The sequence below is a fragment of the Panulirus ornatus genome, chromosome 43, assembly GCF_036320965.1.
Source record: "Panulirus ornatus isolate Po-2019 chromosome 43, ASM3632096v1, whole genome shotgun sequence".
Classification (NCBI taxonomy): Eukaryota; Metazoa; Arthropoda; class Malacostraca; order Decapoda; family Palinuridae; genus Panulirus; species Panulirus ornatus.
This window is the reverse complement of record NC_092266.1, coordinates 13,345,757-13,369,161: the sequence shown is the minus strand read 5'-3', so window position 1 is coordinate 13,369,161 and position 23,405 is coordinate 13,345,757. Positions and strand designations below refer to the sequence as shown.

General features: G+C 42.1%; 1 protein-coding gene across 1 annotated transcript in view; it reads left to right on the top strand.

Moving 5' to 3' along the window:
• Positions 1 to 20,326: 20,326 nt before the first annotated feature.
• LOC139762269 (uncharacterized) overlaps positions 20,327 to 23,405 on the top strand; it is a 32,460-nt gene continuing 29,381 nt past the window's right edge. Inside the window, exons 1-2 of the mRNA XM_071686863.1 lie at positions 20,327 to 20,423; positions 20,537 to 20,656. Coding sequence (XP_071542964.1) covers positions 20,327 to 20,423; positions 20,537 to 20,656 — 217 coding nt within the window. The remainder of the gene's footprint in view (positions 20,424 to 20,536; positions 20,657 to 23,405) is intronic.

Here is a 23,405-nt window from a genome sequence, read left to right as displayed (position 1 = left end):
GTTCGAACCCGCCTTGAGAATGGGTCGTACCGTCGTGCATCAAGGACCCAACCCCACCGTCGTGCCCAGACTGGTGGGGTGAGGGAGGGAAGGAGAGAGGATTAGGTCTGCTACCTGGGGTTCAGGTGTATTGGAATTCATTGTACTGAACCGTTGTAACTTGAAAGCACTTTGTGGCTGGTCGATAAAAAGTACTTGGCGTACGCAATCGTGTGTGTGTGTGTGTGTGTGTGTCGATAAGATTGAAGAGGTGTGAAAACACGAATAAAAAACCAACTTACAGACTAGCAAAGCTCTCTTTTGTTCATTTGACATTCAAAAGAACTTAAGATTATAGAATACACACCATAGTGCACTTTCTGGATAAATTTTGAAAAGTATCACTTTACAATATTCTTTTGCGTTTGCTAAGACGACGCGAGTGACTGAATGCCCAAATCAAGATCATACTATTCGCTATTTCTCGCATTAGCGAGGTGGCGTTAAGAACAGAGGACTGAGCCTTTGAGGGAATATCCTCACTTGGCCCCCTTCTCTGTTCATTCTTTTGGAAAATTATAAACGAGAGGGGAGGATTCCCAGCCCCCCAATCCCTTCCCTTTAAGTCGCCTTCTACGACACGCAGGAAATACGTGGGGGAAGTATTCTTTCTCCCCTATCCCCAGGTATATATATATATATATATATATATATATATATATATATATATATATATATATATATATATATATATATATGTGTGTGTGTGTGTGTGTGTGTGTGTGTGTGTGTGTGTGTATTCATACATATTCGCCATTTCCCGCGTTAGCGAGGTAGAGTTAAGAACAGAGGACTAAGTCTAAGAGTGATTCCTCATTTGGTTTCCTTCTCTGTTCCTTCGTTTGGAAAAGTGAAAACTGGAGGAGTGGATTTCCGGTCCCCCGCTCCCTCCCCTTTTAGTTCCCTTTTACGACAAAAAAAAGGGTAATACATGGAAAGCAATCTTTCTACCCTATCCCCAGGGAACGAGAAGTGGGAGACCAAATTGGAGGTGGAAGGATAAAGTGAAAAAGATTTTGAGCGTTTGTAGCCTGAACATACAGGAGGGTGAAAGGTGTTCAAGGAATATAGTGAAATGAAACGATGTGGTAAACCGGGGTCGACGTGCTGTCAGTGGATTGAACCAGGTAACCATGGGAAGTTTCGTGGAGCCTGGATGTGGAAAGAGAGCTGTGGTTTCGGTGTATTGCACATGAAAGCTAAAGACTGAGTGTGAACGAATGTGGCCTTTGTTGTCTTTTCCTAGCGCTATATATATATATATATATATATATATATATATATATATATATATATATATATATATATATATATATTGGAAAGGATCACAATTTTGCGCGTGATCAAGATATTCCTATGAGTCCACGGGGAAAATGAAACACGATAAGTTCCCAAGTGCACTTTCGTGTAATAATCACATCATCAGGGGAGACACAAGAGAGAAATATAACAGTCAGTTGAATATACATCGAAGAGACGAAGCTAGGACGCCATTTGGTAAACATGATTGTCTTGGACAATCGCATATATATATATATATATATATATATATATATATATATATATATATATATATATATATATATATATATATATATATATGTATATATATATATATATATATATATATATATATATATATATATATATATATATATATATATTTTTTTTTTTTTTTTTTTCATACTATTCGCTATTTCCCGCGATAGCGAGGTAGCGTTAAGAACAGAGGACTGGGCCTTTGAGGGAATATCCTCACCTGGACCTCTCCTCTGTTCCTTCTTTTGGGAAAAAAAAAACGAGAGGGGAGGATTTCCAGCCCCCCGCTCCCTTCCCTTTTAGTCGCCTTCTACGACACGCAGGGAATACGTGGGAAGTATTCTTTCTCCCCTATCCCCAGGGAATATATATATATATATATATATATATATATATATATATATATATATATATATATATATATATATATATATATATATATATATATATATGTAGGGTTATTAATCTTCTTTTTTTATGTTCTCTAATTTTGGACAACAACATCTGCCCAAAATTATCCATTTCATTTCAGTCAAGCTTTCGCCTTCTTATTTAGACTGGTAATGAACAACGATATGGTAGGTCGCTTTGGAGGTTTGAATCTTACTTGAATCCTACAACCCGCACCCGGATCCGCCGCCTCTCGCGCTGCTTACACGAAGATGGAATCAAACAACATCATGAACAAAAACATGGAATGAGACTAACGAGGGAGATTATAGTGAATAACACCAAAACCATTATTAGATGCAGTAATTGGAAAAGACTACAGATATTAGAGGCCATTCACATTAGAGAGAAAGAACTTGTTAAGATGACCACTGCTAATAGGACGTAGGCCTAACGCCGTTTTAGGACAGGTGGAACACGTCACTGACCCGCCGCAAGCTACCAAATCCGCCGTGTCAGCACAGGGGGAAATGTGTCACTGACCCACCCAGTCCTGGGTTACGAAGGTCAGGGGAAATCAGACGAGTCCAACCTGACCTTAACTCCACACCCGGAAAATAACGGTTTTGTTTGTCTTAACTTAGTGTATTTAGTAATGGACGGTCCATATTCCTACCTCTTAATATTGTTCTTCTGTGTTTCCTCGACAGTTTTTCAATATTTCTGAATCCATATTTTGTATTTAGTTTGTAGCTCATACCACCCGTCAGGATATTTTTCAGTTTGCATTGCATTTAGTGTTTTCCCTTACTTTTTATATGCTATGTACTGTGGAATTTTCCTAATTTGTTTTTCATGTACGTGTTGTTTGCATTTTCCATTTCATATCCAAGTTTTGTGACGCAGTTTTTTCTCACTGTGGATTCCTGATGATGCGTCTGTGAAGGCGAAAGCTTGATTGAAATAGAATGGATAATTTGGGGCAACTGGTGTTTGGGCACCAACCTAATGGTAGGATGATATTGAAGAAATTAGAGGGCATAAAATGATTGATAACTCTAAGTATGCTGTCGTATTCATTTCTATGTGCATTAGAGAAAACCTGCTCCCATCTTACACTAATATATATATATATATATATATATATATATATATATATATATATATATATATATATATATATATATATTATCCCTGGGGATAGGGGATTAAGAACACTTCCCACGTATTCCCTGCGTGTCGTAGAAGGCGACTAAAAGGGGAGGGAGCGGGGGGCTGGAAATCCTCCCCTCTCGTTTTTTTTTTTTTTTAATTTTCCAAAGGAGGAACAGAGGGGGCCAGGTAAGAATATTCCAAAAAAGGCCCAGTCCTCTGTTCTTAACGCTACCTCGCTAACGCGGGAAATGGCGAATAGTTTAAAAGAAAGAATATATATATATATATATATATATATATATATATATATATATATATATATATATATATATATATATATATATATTTGTTTTCATATTTGATCGCCGATTCCTGCATTAGTGAGGTAGTGCCTGGAACAGACGATGAAAGGCCACATCACTCACATCCATTCTCTAGCTCTCATTGTACTACATCGAAACCACAGCTCCCTATTCACAATCAGACCTTTCCATGGTTTACCACGGATGCTTCACATGCTCTGGATCAGTCCAATAGATAGCTGGGTTGACTATGGACTGCCTCAAGCAGGATTCGAACTGTGCTCTCGACCCTGGGCAGCCTGGGAATAGATCGCACTAAGCAGTGCTAACAGCTACACAACGAAGGTCCATAAATTAACCTCATGATTTCTCATTCGCGATATATCGATTCACTGTGTTCGCTACCCCTTGTGTTATTGCCTTCCTCAACTGACCACTTCCGCTGGCACATCGCTCAAGGGCGAACTGCCCGGTGTTGGATGGGTTCCATTAATCGTATTAATTTTTGTTAACTACCCAGGTGTAGTACTGTGACCTCTCTCGTCAGCGGCTTGACTCTCTGGTTCAATGAGACCTTTCAAGTCCTTTGTGTGACCTCCCAGGACTTTACCGCGATATCATTGGCTGTTGATGTCACTTTTAGATTTATTGTGACCTTTCACGTCGTTAGTGTGACCTTCCAAGTCGTTGCCGTGACCTCTCAGGTTATTACTGTAACGCCTCAGTTCGTTGCTGTGACCTGCGAGGTCGTTGCTGTGACCCGGAGTCGTCCCCGTGACCTCTTAGGTCCTTGCTGTGGCCCGGAGTCGTCCTGGTGACCTCCCCAGGTCCTTGCTGTGACCCAGAGTCGTTCCGGTGACCTCTCGGCTCATTACTGTGACCTCCCCAGGTCCTTGCTGTGACCCGGAATCGTTACTGTGACCTCTCGGGTTGTTACTGTGACCTCTCGACTCGTTACTGCGACCTCCAGGTCCCTGCTGTGACCCGGAGTCGTTCCCGTGACCTCTCCTCTCGTTACTGTGACCTCCCAGGCCCGTGCTGTGACCCGGAGTCGTTCCTGTGACCTCTCAGGTTGTCTACGATGTGGGCGGAGTTCTAACACGCTCTGCACGTGTGGGCCAGCCCTGCTCACCCCACTCACCTCAGTGCTACATTATACATAATAAGCTACAGCTCTAACCCAGACTTTTCACCTTCTTAACTTCATGATACTTGAGTGCGTGCGTTGGTGCCGATGTGTTGGCTTCAGTGTGGTCTGTTGTGGCGCTACGAAGGAGAGGGTCTGGTGAACACAGTCTGCGGGCTGTGGGTTCCATGTCTCCCTTGCCTCACTCAGAGCGGCTCCGCTCACAGCTCTCCTCAACTGTGAGGCCATATGCCTAGTACCGTTGGGCCGGAGGCTGATTATGCCGTCTGTCTTCTCAGTTATCATTATTATTATCATTATTTTCATTATCATTATGATTGTTAGTAGTAATAGTAGAAGTAGTAGTAGTAGTAGTGTAGTAGTAGTAGTAATAGTTTTGTTGTAATATTAGTAGTAGTGTAGTAGTAGAAGTAGTAGTGGTAGTAGTCGTACTATTTCTAGTAGTAGTAGTAGTAGTAGTAATAGTAGTTGTGGTAATAGTAGTAGTAGTGTAGAAGTAGAAGTAGTAGTAGTTGTGGGGGTTAGTAGTTGTAGTTAGTAGTAGTAGTAGTAGTAGTAGTAGTAGTGTAGTAAGAGTAGTAGTAGTTGTTGTAGTAATATTAGTAGTGTAGTAGTAGAAGTAGTAGTAGTGCACTATTTCTAGTAGTAGTAGTAATAGTAGTTGTGGTGGTAGTAGTAGTACTGGTAGTAGTGTAGTAATAGTAGTAGTTATAGTAGAAGTCATAGTAACAGAGGAGAAGTATTTTTTTCTAATGGTACAAATTGGAAAATCAGGGAAAAGTATGAATGAGAGAAAATGTAATTCAAACAGAGAAAGAAAATGAGGTGAAAAGCAGTAGAGGTTACCTACGCTGCTGAGTTGATTTTTTTTTTCTCTTTCTCTTTCGTGTTTTCCATTTTCTGCGTTAGTGTGTTTCTGTGTACTTGCGACGGTGTTTTAAGTGCAGTGTTTACGTTGCATGTCGGGTTTGAGTTATTTTATGAGAATTCTACTTTCGTTTAGTGCTTGATTCTTGCTGGTGTTATTACGGCCTGGCGTTCTGCTCGTGTGAATATTATTTATTTCTTCTCTTGTGAATTATGCCTTGAAAACGTGGGTAGGTTTTATCAGTTATGACTCTTATCATTGTTATGATTATTACTGTTATATGAATGTATGTATGTATGTATATATGTATGTATGTATTATTATTACTATTAATTTTATCAATATCATTATTATATCAATATTATTATTACTGTTATTATTAATACTTCTTTCTTTTCTTTCATGCTATTCGCCATTTCCCGCGATAGCGAGGTAGCGTTAAGAACAGAGGACTGGGCCTTTGAGGGAATATCCTCACCTGGCCCCCTTCTCTGTTCCTTTTTTTGGAAAATTGAAAAAAAAAAAAGAAGAGGGGAGGATTTCCAGCCCCCCGATCCCTTCCCTTTTAGTCGCCTTCTACGACACGCAGGGAATACGTGGGAAGCATTCTTTCTCCTCTATCCCCATTATTATCATTATCATTATTATTATTATTATTATTATTATTATTATTATTATTATTATTATTATTATTATCATCATTATTATAATTATTATTATATTTATTATTATTATTATCATTATTATTATTATTATTATTATTATTATTATTATTATCATTATTGTTATTACAGGGGAGAAAGAATACTTCCCACGTATTCCCTGCGTGTCGTAGAAGGCGACTAAAAGGGAAGGGAGCGGGGGGCTGGAAATCCTCCCCTCTCGTTTTTTTTTTTTTTTTTCTTTTTTTTTCCAAAAGAAGGAACAGAGAAGAGGTCCAGGTGAGGATATTCCCTCAAAGGCCCAGTCCTCTGTTCTTAACGCTACCTCGCTATCGCGGGAAATGGCGAATAGTATGAAAAAAAAAAAAAGAAAATTGTTATTATTATTATTATTATTCCAAGCTAGTAATTCCGTTTCCAAGGCTTCTGCAGCCTTGAGGTAATTAAGGGTAAGGTTGAGGAGTACTTTTGGAGGAACAAGGACCTTGACGAAGCTGGGTCTGTCGTCCATCTCGCTGACGATGATCCAGACTTGTTAAAGGTGTCCTTTCGCTCGTGAGGTGACTTTTCTTTTTTTTTTTTTTTTTTTGGCTTTGGCAGCGCCAATCGCGGACACAAACCCATATCAAGGACGGGCCTTGATTGAAATGGAGAGAGGTTGATGAAAGGGAAAAACGAGGGACAAGGGAATGCATTTACGAATTTTGTAGGAAGTGAAAAACTTGTCTGTTATAATGTGCCAGGTCATAGTTATTGGGGAAGGCATGAGAGGGTTGAGTGTTTCAGTGCTTCGAGGCGTAAGGAAAGAAACAGGTATCAAAACGGCCCACCCTGGATTTGCAAACGGCCACAGTAATTATGTGACGCAGCAGCTTGCCGAGTATTGCGTGGTCTAGCTATTGGTTGGGGCATACAAACAGCTACTTCATGTGAGCAAAAAGCAAAGTAATATATATAGAAGGGGGAAAGCGAACCAATATTGCGATGTAGGGCAGCAAGTCAAGTTTTGAAGTTACCCTCAGAGGGTTCATAAGTCGGACCGCTTTCGACTCGGCTTTGTCATGCAATGCAAGGACACAGAGCTAGAAACACCCCAGATGTGAGATCAGTTCTCCATACAAGGATGGTTCGATCCTTATTCTAGACAGAGCAACTGCTCGAAGGAAGAGAAATTTCGACGTCCAAACAGGGCTTCCAGTTTCTTTGAGGCAGACTTAGCCATTTCTCGAATAAAAGGCTTCCAACAAACAGTGGATGTTACAGTAATACCAAGTATATTCACTGAGGTAATAGGTGGAATTACAGAACCTTCGAAGGAGAGAGGTAGGTTGCGAGGAGAGATGGGTACAAACTGGGTCTTGGAGGCACTAAACTTAACCAGATTTCATCTACTTCACTGAGATATCCTGTCCAAGTTTGAGTTTATTGAGGAAGTAGTGTCGAGAAGATATACAGAGCGAGTGAGAGAAGAAGGAGCAGAATTGAAGGATGTGGAGGAATGCAGTTTTGAGTCGTTAGCGTACGAGTGTATTTGGTTAGTCGTAGAAGAAAGGTAATTACTGAAAAAAAAAGGAGAAAAATGTAGGAGACTGAACAGAACCTTGAGGGACACCACTGTTGATGGAGAAAGAGGGAGAGGTTCATCCATCAACAACAGACGGGCCAGAGAGAAAGCTAGATATGAGGGAGCAAAGCGAGGGAGGGGAGCTAAAAGAGTGGAGCTTAAAGATGAGACCCAATGCCACACCCTGTCATAAGCTTGAGGTACTTCAAGGGAAACTGCATACGACACCTCCAGTCTCTCAAGGGTCATGACAATTTGCAGACGAATTCCGGTAACATTTGTGTGTGTGTGTGTGTGTGTGTGTGTGTGTGTGAACACGAATATGATTTTAAACGTAATGTCTGGAGATATTCACTTTCAGGAAAACTGTTCCAGTCCAACATTTACTCGTTTCATCATCCAGCTTTCGCATATCACTCTGAAGCGGTTGGAATGTTGATGGACCTCGAAAGAAGGAAAACAAAATCATGACCTTAAATTTTATTCAACACGTCAGAAATACGGATTGATAATTCTCCGTCATTAAAGTTTTATGACGAGAGTCACACATGTAGACACTGATAGCCATAAAACTGAAATTACAGGCGCTTTCCAGCACTCTCGTGCTCTTTCCTGATAAAGAAATAGGCAAACACTCGTATATTTCTGTGGCACCGCACTACTGCTCCCGCGCGCTCTGACGTGTCGATTAGTAAATTTCACACACACACACACACACACACACACACACACACACACACACACACACATTTTTTTTTTTTTTTTTGCTTTGTAGCTGTCTCCCGCGTTTGCGAGGTAGCGCAAGGAAACAGACGAAAGAAATGGCCCAACCCACCCCATACACATGTATATACATACGTCCACACACGCAAATATACATACCTATACAGCTTTCCATGGTTTACCCCAGACGCTTCACATGCCTTGATTCAATCCACTGACAGCACGTCAACCCCGGTATACCACATCGCTCCAATTCACTCTATTCCTTGCCCTCCTTTCACCCTCCTGCATGTTCAGGCCCCGATCACACAAAATCTTTTTCACTCCATCTTTCCACCTCCAATTTGGTCTCCCTCTTCTCCTCGTTCCCTCCACCTCCGACACATATATCCTCTTGGTCAATCTTTCCTCACTCATTCTCTCCATGTGACCAAACCATTTCAAAACACCCTCTTCTGCTCTCTCAACCACGCTCTTTTTATTTCCACACATCTCTCTTACCCTTACGTTACTTACTCGATCAAACCACCTCACACCACACATTGTCCTCAAACATCTCATTTCCAGCACATCCATCCTCCTGCGCACAACTCTATCCATAGCCCACGCCTCGCAACCATACAACATTGTTGGAACCACTATTCCTTCAAACATACCCATTTTTGCTTTCCGAGATAATGTTCTCGACTTCCTCACATTCTTCAAGGCTCCCAGAATTTTCGCCCCCTCCCCCACCCTATGATCCACTTCCGCTTCCATGGTTCCATCCGCTGCCAGATCCACTCCCAGATATCTAAAACACTTCACTTCCTCCAGTTTTTCTCCATTCAAACTCACCTCCCAATTGACTTGACCCTCAACCCTACTGTACCTAATAACCTTGCTCTTATTCACATTTACTCTTAACTTTCTTCTTTCACACACTTTACCAAACTCAGTCACCAGCTTCTGCAGTTTCTCACATGAATCAGCCACCAGCGCTGTATCATCAGCGAACAACAACTGACTCACTTCCCAAGCTCTCTCATCCCCAACAGACTTCATACTTGCCCCTCTTTCCAAAACTCTTGCATTTACCTCCCTAACAACCCCATCCATAAACAAATTAAACAACCATGGAGACATCACACACCCCTGCCGCAAACCTACCTATTCGCCATTTCCCGCCTCAGCGAGGTAGCGTTAAGAACAGAGGACTGGGGAAACATCCTCACCCGGCCACCTTCTCTGTTCCTTCCTTTGGAAAATCAAAAAAAAATGAGAGGGGAAGATTTCCCGCCCTCCGCTCCCTTCCCTATTAGTCGCCTTCTACGACACGCAGGAAATACGTGGGAAGTATTCTTTCTCCCGTATCCCCAGGGATAATATATATATATATATATATATATATATATATATATATATATATATATATATATATATATATATATATATATATATATATATACGCCTAACCTGCCATATTGTTTACCGTGACGAAGCTGCAAGTCACTCAGTACCAGAGCACTTACAGCAATCACCGCCTTATTAGCAGTCAGTATCATTCATCACTTGTAGAACGAGCCATAAATACTTCCTTGGACAGTTTCACCTTAACGATCTTGGCACTCAGTTCTTTATATTAGCACTAAACCCTTTCTGAACCATTAATCCACTAATGAAAAAAAAAAAAGTTTAATCCCTTTTTTATAGCACTTCAATTACCCCCGAACAAACGCGATGGTTAGAAAACATATGAACGCCGAACTGACCCAACAAGCACTAAACACCCTCCCTCTCCGATCCAATCTTAAACACTCCTCCACTAGATATACGCCCGTGCGAAACTACCCTCCCTTGCAGGTAGGAGTTATCCTGTCTCGTCTGCATTCTGGACACCGACCCTTATACCCAATATATAAGTCTCACACTGAATACACTGAACACTTCCTCCTCAGTTGTCGTGTACTCAACGCACAAAGGCATACACACAACATCACCACGCTTACTGACCTGACAATAATCATGCTATATGGACATGGCGCAAAGGTTTGAACCCTGGTCCACAGTCAATCCATCTATTCATCCACACCTGGGGTTAGGTCGTTAGAAAGGCTACTAGCTCAAGCTGGGATATATATATATATATATATATATATATATATATATATATATATATATATATATATATGGATAGAGAGAGAGAGAGAGAGAGAGAGAGAGAGAGAGAGAGGGGGGGGGGCAAGAATTCTGCCTCTGTATTCCCCATGTGTTGTAGAAGGCGACTAAAGGGGGCGGGAGGGTGGGGGACTGGAAACTCTCCCCTTATTGTAATTCAGTTTCTGAAACAGGAGACAGAAGAAGGAATCAAGCGGAAAATGCTCATCCTCTCGGAAGGCTCGGACTGCTGTGTCTGAATGTGTGTGGATGTAACCAAGATGAGAAGAGAGGAGAGATAGGTATTATGTTTGAGGAAAGACACCGAGATGTTCTGGCTCTAAATGAACAAAGTTCAAGGGTAAAGGACAAGAATGGTTTGGAGGTGTCCTAGGTGTAAAGTCAATGAGAGGACAAGAGATAAGGAAGGAGTAACACTACCTCTGAAGCAGGAGTTGTGGGAGTGTGTGATAGAGTATAAGGAAGTAAATTCAAAGTTGATGTGGGTAGAACTGAAAGTGGATGGCGAGAGATAGGTTATTATTGCTGCTTATGCACCTGACCATGAGAAGAAAGATCATGAGAGGCAAGTGTTTTTGGAGCAGTTGAGTGAGTGTGTCAGCAGTTTTGACGTACGAGACCCTGTATTAGTGATGAGTGATTTGAATGCGAAGGCAAGTAACGTGCCAGTTGAGGGTATAATTGGGGCGCCTGGGGTATTCAGTGTTATGAATGGAAATGGTGAAGAGTGTGTTGAGCTGTGAGCTCAAAAAAGACTTGTGATTGGGAATACCTAGTTTAAAGAGAGGGATATACACAAGTATACGTATATGAGCTGGAAAGATGGTCAATTTGCATTATTAGATTACATATTAATTGACAGGAATTGATAGGTGTATGAAATAGAGACATTTGGATGTAAATGTACTGAGGGGCAGGTTGTGGAAGACGAGGGTGGAGATTTGTAAAGATTTTCGACAGAGGAAACAGTGTCGGGGAGAAGAGAATGGTGAGGTTAAATGAGCTTGGAAATGAGACTTGTGTGAAGAAATACCAGAATAGATTACGTAAAGAATAGCAAAACGTGAGAGTAAATGAAGCGGAGGGGACGGGTGAGGAATAGGAGGTATTTAGGGAAGGAGTGATTGCATTTTCGAGAGATGCATGTATCATACGAAAGGTGGAGGCGGGTAGATTAGAAAGGGTAGTGAGTGGTGGAATAAAGAAGTGAACTTGCTTGTGAAAGAGAAAAGAGAGACGTTTGGGTAGTACTTACAATGAAGAAGTGCAAATGATTGGGAGATTTATAAGAGAAAGTGGGAGGAGATCAAGAGGAAGATGCAGGGGTTGAAAAAGAGGGCAAATGAGAATTGGAATGAGAGAGTATCATTAAACTTTACGGAGGATAAAAAAATGTTTTGGTAGGAGGTAAAAGGGAAGGGGGCAAAAGGGAAAGTGATAACAGGTAGTAATGAAGTGAGGAGGAGATGGAGTGAATATTTTGAAGGAATGCTAAATGTGTTTGATGATTGAGTTGCAGATGTAGGGTGTTTTGTTCACGATGGTACGCAGTGTGAGTGAGTCAAGGTGGGTGGTTTGGTGAAAAGAGGTGGCGAAAGCCTTGCGGAAGGTGAAATGCGGCAAAACGGCTGAAGTAGGTGGTGATGCTGTTGCATTTATTAAGAAATGGGGTTACTGTGTTGTCGATTGATTGGAAAAGATATTCATTGTAAATATGGATCATGGTGAAGTGCCTGAGGATTGGCTGAATGCATGTATAATGCCACTGTATAAAGGCACGGGGAATGAAGGTATAAGGTTGACAAAGAGGATATATGTGTCAGAAGTGGAGTGAACAAGGAGAGCGGGGAGGCCTAATTGGAGGCGGAAGGATGGAGTGAAAAAGATTTTGAGCGATCGGGTCCTGAGCATGCAGGAGGGTGAAAGGTGTGCGCGAAGTGAAGTAAATTGGAACTATGTGGTATACTGGGGTCAACGTGCTGTCAGTGGACTGAACCAGGTCATTTGAACGTCCGTGGTAAACCGTGAAAAGGTCTTTGGTGCCTCGATGTGGGAGCTGTGGTTTCGGTGCATTACACATGAGCACTCGTGTATGGACGTGAGCGGATATGGATGGCCTTTCTTCGTCTCTTTCCTGGCGCTACCTCGCTGACGTGGGATATGGCGATGAAGAGAGAGAGAGAGAGAGAGAGAGAGATTTATGATATGGCATTGATCAGGGCTTCACTTGCCCGTGTCGTCTCAGCTCACAAAGAAAAAATAAAAAAAAAAATAATCGGATTTGGACACCTTCGAAAACACTTATCCAAAATTCTCCTGAGGAAGACATCCCTCAGAATGAACAAATTACATGGGTCTTTGATGGCAGCGTGGACCCTGAATATGTCCAATCAGTATAAGACAGTATCATCCAGTATGAAGCAATAGGAACGTTTGATAATGTGGCTCTACTGTCAGGTCATATGATTTTCTGTGTCTCTTCGTCTGTATCCTCTTTCCTCCGTCGCTTGTCTCTTACCAAAGAGGAGTAATTGAAAGTAAGCATTTGTTTTATGATACTCAGGTTGTTTGATCCGAAGTGCTTCGCTCACTGTTTCATTGCCGATTGTTTTTTTGTGTGTGCAGTATCCCCCCCACTTCCCTTACCTCGCCTGCTTAGGGAATCTCCACCTGCTGTGTAGAAACTTCGATAGCTTTACATGCAGAAGTAAGTTCTTTCAATACCTGTCATGTGGTTCGAACGTTGCTCGTATATCGATCCCGTGTTCACAAGTGACCTACCGAGCTACACTGGTAGGTAAATCACCTTCCCTTCCGTTCTTGTCGTGAGCATGCCAACCCCCCCACCCCCACCCAAGCAACTTTAGAATATATAGACAAAAAACGTCCTTTCTTCACGTTCGAATACCCGGGTAGTTGGATATGTATGCCGTAGAGGCGCCTTGACTTCCGTAGCCTCACGCAGCGGCAGTTTCCGTGAAACATTCATCGCTCTTGTCTCTAAATAATTCACCTTGTTCCCACGAAACCAGTTCGGGAAAACAACCGCTGACTACAAAATTCACGGGGATGGATGGGATATGACGGGACGTTGTCATGGCGCGTTGAATAAAAGAAACACCAGCTGACGAGGAAATTCCTCCTGTGATCGGTGAAGCAGGTCAGCTGCTGCAAGTGGAATTTCCTCATCAACAGGTGTTTCGTTTATTCAACACAACACCTCGTCATTCTGTTTCATCCCGACCATTAGCGTGTATTTTTCATACACTCACTGATTGGCAACGGCGTCATAGAGTATCGTTCCCCCACCATCCATCACCCCTTAGTGGCCTTAAGACATCAGTTCCGATTCCTCGTTCGACCTAAAGCACCCATCGTATATAGGGGGACAACAAAGCACGACAGAAAACTGATATTTGAACCCTTATCGAGACAGAGAACCATATTACAAGTTCCTTCTCTTCTGTATAACATTGTATAACTCTGGGCTCTTAAGAATCGCAAAGTATTTCTTTTTTTCCTCACACGTTCCAAAACACGGTATGCTTTTTAGCCATTTTTTTTTTGTGTGTGCTGAAGGTAAGTTGATAATCACCTTTCAATTGGTAGATATCTGTTGTATAGTCTGGGTACTGGTACAGCGAATGAAGGTTCGGCAGTGTACAAGAATGTTTCGAAAAGCCTTTTGACCTTTCTAAATCTTCATCTCTCATGCCTCTGAGATTAATGGTAACCTTGTGAACCAAGTATTGTTCTCCTTAGCTCACTTCTTGTCCTCCTGAGATTAGTCGACCCTAAGTTGAATTTTCGGAGGTAAGGAAGATTTTCAAAGACAGATACTGATCTGAAGCTCTGGATGGAACACGATTCGAAGCGCTGGGTGAAACACGATCCGAAGTTTTGGGTGAAACACGATCCGAAACTCTGGATGAAACACGATCCGAAACTCTGGATGAAACATGATCCGAAGCTATGGGTGAAGCGATCCAAAGCTCTGGGTGAAACACAATCCGAAACTCTGGATGAAACACGATCCGAAACGCTGGATGAAGCACGATCCGAAACTCTGGATGAAACACGATCCGAAACTCTGGATGAAACACGATCCGAAACTCTGGATGAAACACGATCCGAAACTCTGGATGAAACACGATCCGAAACTCTGGATGAAACACGATCCGAAACTCTGGATGAAACACGATCCGAAACTCTGGATGAAACACGATCCGAAACTCTGGATGAAACACGATCCGAAACTCTGGATGAAACACGATCCGAAACTCTGGATGAAACACGATCCGAAACTCTGGATGAAACACGATCCGAAACTCTGGATGAAACACGATCCGAAACTCTGGATGAAACACGATCCGAAACTCTGGATGAAACACGATCCGAAACTCTGGATGAAACACGATCCGAAACTCTGGATGAAACACGATCCGAAACTCTGGATGAAACACGATCCGAAACTCTGGATGAAACACGATCCGAAACTCTGGATGAAACACGATCCGAAACTCTGGATGAAACACGATCCGAAACTCTGGATGAAACACGATCCGAAACTCTGGATGAAACACGATCCGAAACTCTGGATGAAACACGATCCGAAACTCTGGATGAAACACGATCCGAAACTCTGGATGAAACACGATCCGAAACTCTGGATGAAACACGATCCGAAACTCTGGATGAAACACGATCCGAAACTCTGGATGAAACACGATCCGAAACTCTGGATGAAACACGATCCGAAACTCTGGATGAAACACGATCCGAAACTCTGGATGAAACACGATCCGAAACTCTGGATGAAACACGATCCGAAACTCTGGATGAAACACGATCCGAAACTCTGGATGAAACACGATCCGAAACTCTGGATGAAACACGATCCGAAACTCTGGATGAAACACGATCCGAAACTCTGGATGAAACACGATCCGAAACTCTGGATGAAACACGATCCGAAACTCTGGATGAAACACGATCCGAAACTCTGGATGAAACACGATCCGAAACTCTGGATGAAACACGATCCGAAACTCTGGATGAAACACGATCCGAAACTCTGGATGAAACACGATCCGAAACTCTGGATGAAACACGATCCGAAACTCTGGATGAAACACGATCCGAAACTCTGGATGAAACACGATCCGAAACTCTGGATGAAACACGATCCGAAACTCTGGATGAAACACGATCCGAAACTCTGGATGAAACACGATCCGAAACTCTGGATGAAACACGATCCGAAACTCTGGATGAAACACGATCCGAAACTCTGGATGAAACACGATCCGAAACTCTGGATGAAACACGATCCGAAACTCTGGATGAAACACGATCCGAAACTCTGGATGAAACACGATCCGAAACTCTGGATGAAACACGATCCGAAACTCTGGATGAAACACGATCCGAAACTCTGGATGAAACACGATCCGAAACTCTGGATGAAACACGATCCGAAACTCTGGATGAAACACGATCCGAAACTCTGGATGAAACACGATCCGAAACTCTGGATGAAACACGATCCGAAACTCTGGATGAAACACGATCCGAAACTCTGGATGAAACACGATCCGAAACTCTGGATGAAACACGATCCGAAACTCTGGATGAAACACGATCCGAAACTCTGGATGAAACACGATCCGAAACTCTGGATGAAACACGATCCGAAACTCTGGATGAAACACGATCCGAAACTCTGGATGAAACACGATCCGAAACTCTGGATGAAACACGATCCGAAACTCTGGATGAAACACGATCCGAAACTCTGGATGAAACACGATCCGAAACTCTGGATGAAACACGATCCGAAACTCTGGATGAAACACGATCCGAAACTCTGGATGAAACACGATCCGAAACTCTGGATGAAACACGATCCGAAACTCTGGATGAAACACGATCCGAAACTCTGGATGAAACACGATCCGAAACTCTGGATGAAACACGATCCGAAACTCTGGATGAAACACGATCCGAAACTCTGGATGAAACACGATCCGAAACTCTGGATGAAACACGATCCGAAACTCTGGATGAAACACGATCCGAAACTCTGGATGAAACACGATCCGAAACTCTGGATGAAACACGATCCGAAACTCTGGATGAAACACGATCCGAAACTCTGGATGAAACACGATCCGAAACTCTGGATGAAACACGATCCGAAACTCTGGATGAAACACGATCCGAAACTCTGGATGAAACACGATCCGAAACTCTGGATGAAACACGATCCGAAACTCTGGATGAAACACGATCCGAAACTCTGGATGAAACACGATCCGAAACTCTGGATGAAACACGATCCGAAACTCTGGATGAAACACGATCCGAAACTCTGGATGAAACACGATCCGAAACTCTGGATGAAACACGATCCGAAACTCTGGATGAAACACGATCCGAAACTCTGGATGAAACACGATCCGAAACTCTGGATGAAACACGATCCGAAACTCTGGATGAAACACGATCCGAAACTCTGGATGAAACACGATCCGAAACTCTGGATGAAACACGATCCGAAACTCTGGATGAAACACGATCCGAAACTCTGGATGAAACACGATCCGAAACTCTGGATGAAACACGATCCGAAACTCTGGATGAAACACGATCCGAAACTCTGGATGAAACACGATCCGAAACTCTGGATGAAACACGATCCGAAACTCTGGATGAAACACGATCCGAAACTCTGGATGAAACACGATCCGAAACTCTGGATGAAACACGATCCGAAACTCTGGATGAAACACGATCCGAAACTCTGGATGAAACACGATCCGAAACTCTGGATGAAACACGATCCGAAACTCTGGATGAAACACGATCCGAAACTCTGGATGAAACACGATCCGAAACTCTGGATGAAACACGATCCGAAACTCTGGATGAAACACGATCCGAAACTCTGGATGAAACACGATCCGAAACTCTGGATGAAACACGATCCGAAACTCTGGATGAAACACGATCCGAAACTCTGGATGAAACACGATCCGAAACTCTGGATGAAACACGATCCGAAACTCTGGATGAAACACGATCCGAAACTCTGGATGAAACACGATCCGAAACTCTGGATGAAACACGATCCGAAACTCTGGATGAAACACGATCCGAAACTCTGGATGAAACACGATCCGAAACTCTGGATGAAACACGATCCGAAACTCTGGATGAAACACGATCCGAAACTCTGGATGAAACACGATCCGAAACTCTGGATGAAACACGATCCGAAACTCTGGATGAAACACGATCCGAAACTCTGGATGAAACACGATCCGAAACTCTGGATGAAACACGATCCGAAACTCTGGATGAAACACGATCCGAAACTCTGGATGAAACACGATCCGAAACTCTGGATGAAACACGATCCGAAACTCTGGATGAAACACGATCCGAAACTCTGGATGAAACACGATCCGAAACTCTGGATGAAACACGATCCGAAACTCTGGATGAAACACGATCCGAAACTCTGGATGAAACACGATCCGAAACTCTGGATGAAACACGATCCGAAACTCTGGATGAAACACGATCCGAAACTCTGGATGAAACACGATCCGAAACTCTGGATGAAACACGATCCGAAACTCTGGATGAAACACGATCCGAAACTCTGGATGAAACACGATCCGAAACTCTGGATGAAACACGATCCGAAACTCTGGATGAAACACGATCCGAAACTCTGGATGAAACACGATCCGAAACTCTGGATGAAACACGATCCGAAACTCTGGATGAAACACGATCCGAAACTCTGGATGAAACACGATCCGAAACTCTGGATGAAACACGATCCGAAACTCTGGATGAAACACGATCCGAAACTCTGGATGAAACACGATCCGAAACTCTGGATGAAACACGATCCGAAACTCTGGATGAAACACGATCCGAAACTCTGGATGAAACACGATCCGAAACTCTGGATGAAACACGATCCGAAACTCTGGATGAAACACGATCCGAAACTCTGGATGAAACACGATCCGAAACTCTGGATGAAACACGATCCGAAACTCTGGATGAAACACGATCCGAAACTCTGGATGAAACACGATCCGAAACTCTGGATGAAACACGATCCGAAACTCTGGATGAAACACGATCCGAAACTCTGGATGAAACACGATCCGAAACTCTGGATGAAACACGATCCGAAACTCTGGATGAAACACGATCCGAAACTCTGGATGAAACACGATCCGAAACTCTGGATGAAACACGATCCGAAACTCTGGATGAAACACGATCCGAAACTCTGGATGAAACACGATCCGAAACTCTGGATGAAACACGATCCGAAACTCTGGATGAAACACGCTTTAAGACGACTTTAGCCATAAACTACTTCAGCGGAAAAACACTTGAGGACGGTATTCCGTGATGATTTACTCTTCAATGGAGGTCAATGGATTGTCTCTAATGGTGACTGAAGGAGCCAAAAGCAAACCACCTTTCTCATAGATATCGATGATTATAATTTATGGACTTTGTAGAGCGTGAGAACCTCATGGTTGCATACTGTTTATGTGCTTGAAAAAGATGTCTCAAAAAATTTAAAGACTCGTTTTATAAAAATCATATATTTTGACTTCCTTTAAAAAAAAATTTCATCAAACTTTTCATATTTATTGTCTCAAAATTTTCAAATACTTCTATCGATTATCGTTAGCATATGATATCATATCTAATTCTGACACTCCTGTATTATTTTTGACATTTCATTTAGTACGTACACCACGGTGATACTACAGTTGCAGGTGTCACATAGTTGAGCAAGTCTAATCCACAGTAAGTGATTATGGGTTAACGCAATCTGGCCAATCCTCAGTCGACAGAGAATTGCCTCAAAATGGCAACTCCTGTTGAGTGAGCAACAGAAACACTGTGTGCCAAACACGAACTGTTATTTATAAACTTGATCCTGTTATTCATTAACTGAAGGGCTGTTGTCTTTGACCTAGAAGCCTGTTATCTACGAACTTGATTCTTTTTATTCATGAACTAGGAACCTGTTGTATATTAACTAGACGGCTGCTATATATTAACTAGAAACTTGACATTTATAAACTAGGGACTTGTTATTTATTAACTAGAAAGCTGTTACCTATAGACATGAAGCCTTTTCTTTATGTACTAGAAACCTAAAAATTTTCAACTAAACGTACAGATAATTGGTACACTACGAGCCAGATAGTTTATAGCTTAGAAATCTGTGTATTCATGGTCTATCCTTTATGAAGCTGAAGCCTGTCTGTCATTTATGGAACGCAGAGTCTCAGGTTCGTGAGGCAGTAAGTTGTTATTCATGAACTACAGGCCTGTCCTCTGAGAATTTAGAACAAACCACCAGCTCTGTGTGTGGTTGATGAGACACGAGATGCGAATAGCTAGAATATTAAATCGTTTACAGTTCATTTAATTCTTTGATGTTTATACGCACGGAGTCTTAAATCCTCTTCAAGACATGCGTGTTTTGTTTCGTGATTGGCGTTATGGAAATCGGAGAAAGATCGAATACCATGTTGTTTCTGTACGTGGACTTTAGGCATATACCATCTGATGCCTTGCGAGTTCATTCTTTAAGTCTGTTTTGGAAAAGTTCAGAAGATCAAGTCATGAGAATTAACGTACCTCTAGCTCCAGACAGACTACGAGGGTAAGACTGGTGTGCCGTCCATCTTTAGATAATGAAATCATAGACAGAGCCTGACAGAGAAGGAGATGGCGGGAATTCTTCCTCTCAGGCCAGATTCGATCGCCAGCATTAAGGAAGATCTTGAAGACGATACGAGCCTCTTCTCACACCTTCAGAAGAGCAGTGAGTAAATACAGATATAAAGAATTGAATGGTGCTTGACCCAGAATATAAGATTTCAGACTGTAGTGGTAAAGAGAATATAGGATTAAGATTGTTTAGTGATACCCTGATAGGTGTTGGTCTGATCTTTGACCTGACCACTCCTCGAAGAATTGGGTCAAAAGGCCAGGAGGCCATCTCGGTCGAGGATCGTACCGTTGTGCCCGAGAATCGTGCCCTCGTACTCAAAGATCGTACCATCCTACTCAAGGATCATACCGTCGTGCCCAAGGATCGTACTCTCTGTGCCCTAGGATCGCACCGTCATACCCAAGGATTATACCGTCGTGCTGAAGGATCGTCTGACACGCCTTAGGATCGTACTGTAATACTAAGGATGGTAACGTCATACTCGAGGGTCGTCCTCAGGCATCGTACCACCGTTCCTAAGAGTTTAAGATCACATGAACTACCTCATGGTCCTGCCGTGCACTGCAGTACTTTACTGCAGTAAAGTCCCACACGCAAAGCTTTCCAAAACCGAAAAAAAATCTGTATTTCGAATGATCAAATAGTTTAGTAGATTTTCTGGAAACTCGCATGAGTTGCACGACAGAAAGAACGCCTTCAAACCATTAATCCGGTGTTAGTAAAACGCGTCGAAATAGATCGCCCCGTGAAGCCTGTGACTCAGCCAGCGTTCGCTGGTCGTGAAGCAGTATCGAATTCTTTCGTCCGGCGTTCCACGAAACGTGCTCCAGCGAGCATTTATTCAACGCTCTTGATATGTCCGCTGTCTGCACTACGTCGTAAATATTTGAGAGGAACCCCAGCCAGATTGCTTATAGCGTGAAATAAATGCAGGCTAATGAGGGAGGGCGTTTGTACAAAGGGGAGAGTTTGGGACGAACTTCTACTACTCCGAGTGTCTTACTGGAGCTTCCTGAAGCTTGGGCCATATCGTTTCCTTTGGATGACATCATCTCCAGCTCATTTTGTCGTGAATAATGTTTGGCAAAGAATGGACTCATTTTTTTTTTTTTTATCTTATCTAAAAGGGTTTTAGTTTTGGTGTTTTTAGTTTTATCTTTTTTTTTTCACCATGACGGAATGATTGATGTGGGGTCAAGACATACACGAGGGTCGTACAGGTCGTGATCAAGTGATCACGTGTTAAAGGGTCATCCCGTCAGGTTCAATAAGGTTCACAGAACGCTTTAGAATCAACATACATATATCCTAGTCCCGTCAGGTTCAATAGGATACATAGAACGCTTTAGAATCAACATATATATAAATATCCAAGTATTGATAAAGCGTTGTGCATGTTTGCAAGCCAGCCACAAACTTAGTCAGTGTTGTAGTAAATTATTTACTACCTTTATTCCCAAATACATCTACTATAACAGTAGATCAGTATTAAGCACCGGAATTACCAATACTAGAGGTAGCAGTGTGGTAATTTTGGTTTCCATGTCCGGACAGCAGGTAAACACTGTCTGGTGTTCAATTCCGTATGGTTTTGGACCTCTGTGAGTGTGTGTATATGTTTAGTTTGCATATGTACGTTACTCCTTGAAAATTTGAGTGATATGTGCCTTTGGAGTAAGTCTGTCAGTTTGCCGTCCTCCCCCTTGCCCTTCAGTGCCTTCCTCTTTCATGTCAAGCAAGCTCTTGTTGCCCTTAATCCAATCTCATTGTGGGACATCGTATTGGACTTCGTTCAGGGGACCAGTTCAAGTCCTTCGTAGTATAACTTGTGTAATCTTTTGGTACATTTTTTCATCCCATCTTAAGACCCGTTCTTTTCAGTGATTTTTGAAAAGACTTAACATTGAAATGCTCTCTTATATTGGCATTTCTACTCTTCATCTATTGCTGTGAGTTCTCTCATTAAGTTCAGTGCCCTCATTACGGCAGCCTAGTGCTGTGAACGTGTTTTGGTGTTGCATGATCAATATAAACTCATACCATCGTCATGCCGCATATTAGAAGAGGAAAAAATTAAAATGAAACTTTTTTTTTAATGAACGTGCTTGATTTGATTTTATTGTTTGGGATTCGTTTCCATCGCTTTGTGTGTATGACTTGTCATAAGCCAGACTTTTCGTGAGATTACATATATGGAACATAACTCAAAAACTTTTTTTTTTCTTTTGACTCCTTTGTGCATTGCATGGAAATTTTATAATTTAACTGAAAGGATTCCATGTCACTTGATTTCAATGTTTTGCGTCCTGCATAATCAACTAAGAATTCCTGTTACACCGTGAAGTTAAATGGTTTTCTGAGAGTCGTCCATGTATAATTGTCTTCGTTTTACTAGAAATGGAACAAAGCCGCGAGATAATTTTCTTAATTTGCGGTTCATGTGGTAGCTTGTCCTTCAGTGGAAGCCCTCCAGCCAGCCTGTCGGGGACAGTCGTTATAATGCAATATTCAAAAAAGAAACTTAATTAAGTTAACAATGCAAATGTGTGCTTGAAACTCTTTCGAGCAAAGTAATTGCATACATGTAGGTTATTTTCATTATTTAATCAGAGAAGAATACGAACGCTTGAGGAAAGCGCTAATAGCATCAGCTGTTGCCGTATGTTAAATTTAAGTGGATTTCTCCTTTTCCTTTTCTCAGTTTGGTTTGGCATAGTCACATTTTCTGTCGAATCATAAATTCTTGATCACCTGATGTGTGATGCCTAACGACGGTCTGTGGCTTGACTGTGGCTTGACTACCTGGGCCATTACGTGAACTCAATTGGTCCATCTCACACACTGTTATCCCAGGGAGACGTGTGATGCCTAAGTACTTCCTGTTCGTATTTACCATTATCTTTTTACTCAGCAATTGAATGATATAACCAAATTTCTGCATATCTTTCGGCATTTTTGCAAATGAGGAATTATTGTTCTGCGGGCAAGTTACATCACACTGTGGTAGACTTGGAAAACATATACCGATTTTCCAACTGCTCAGATAGATATTTCAGTCTCGACACCAGTGAT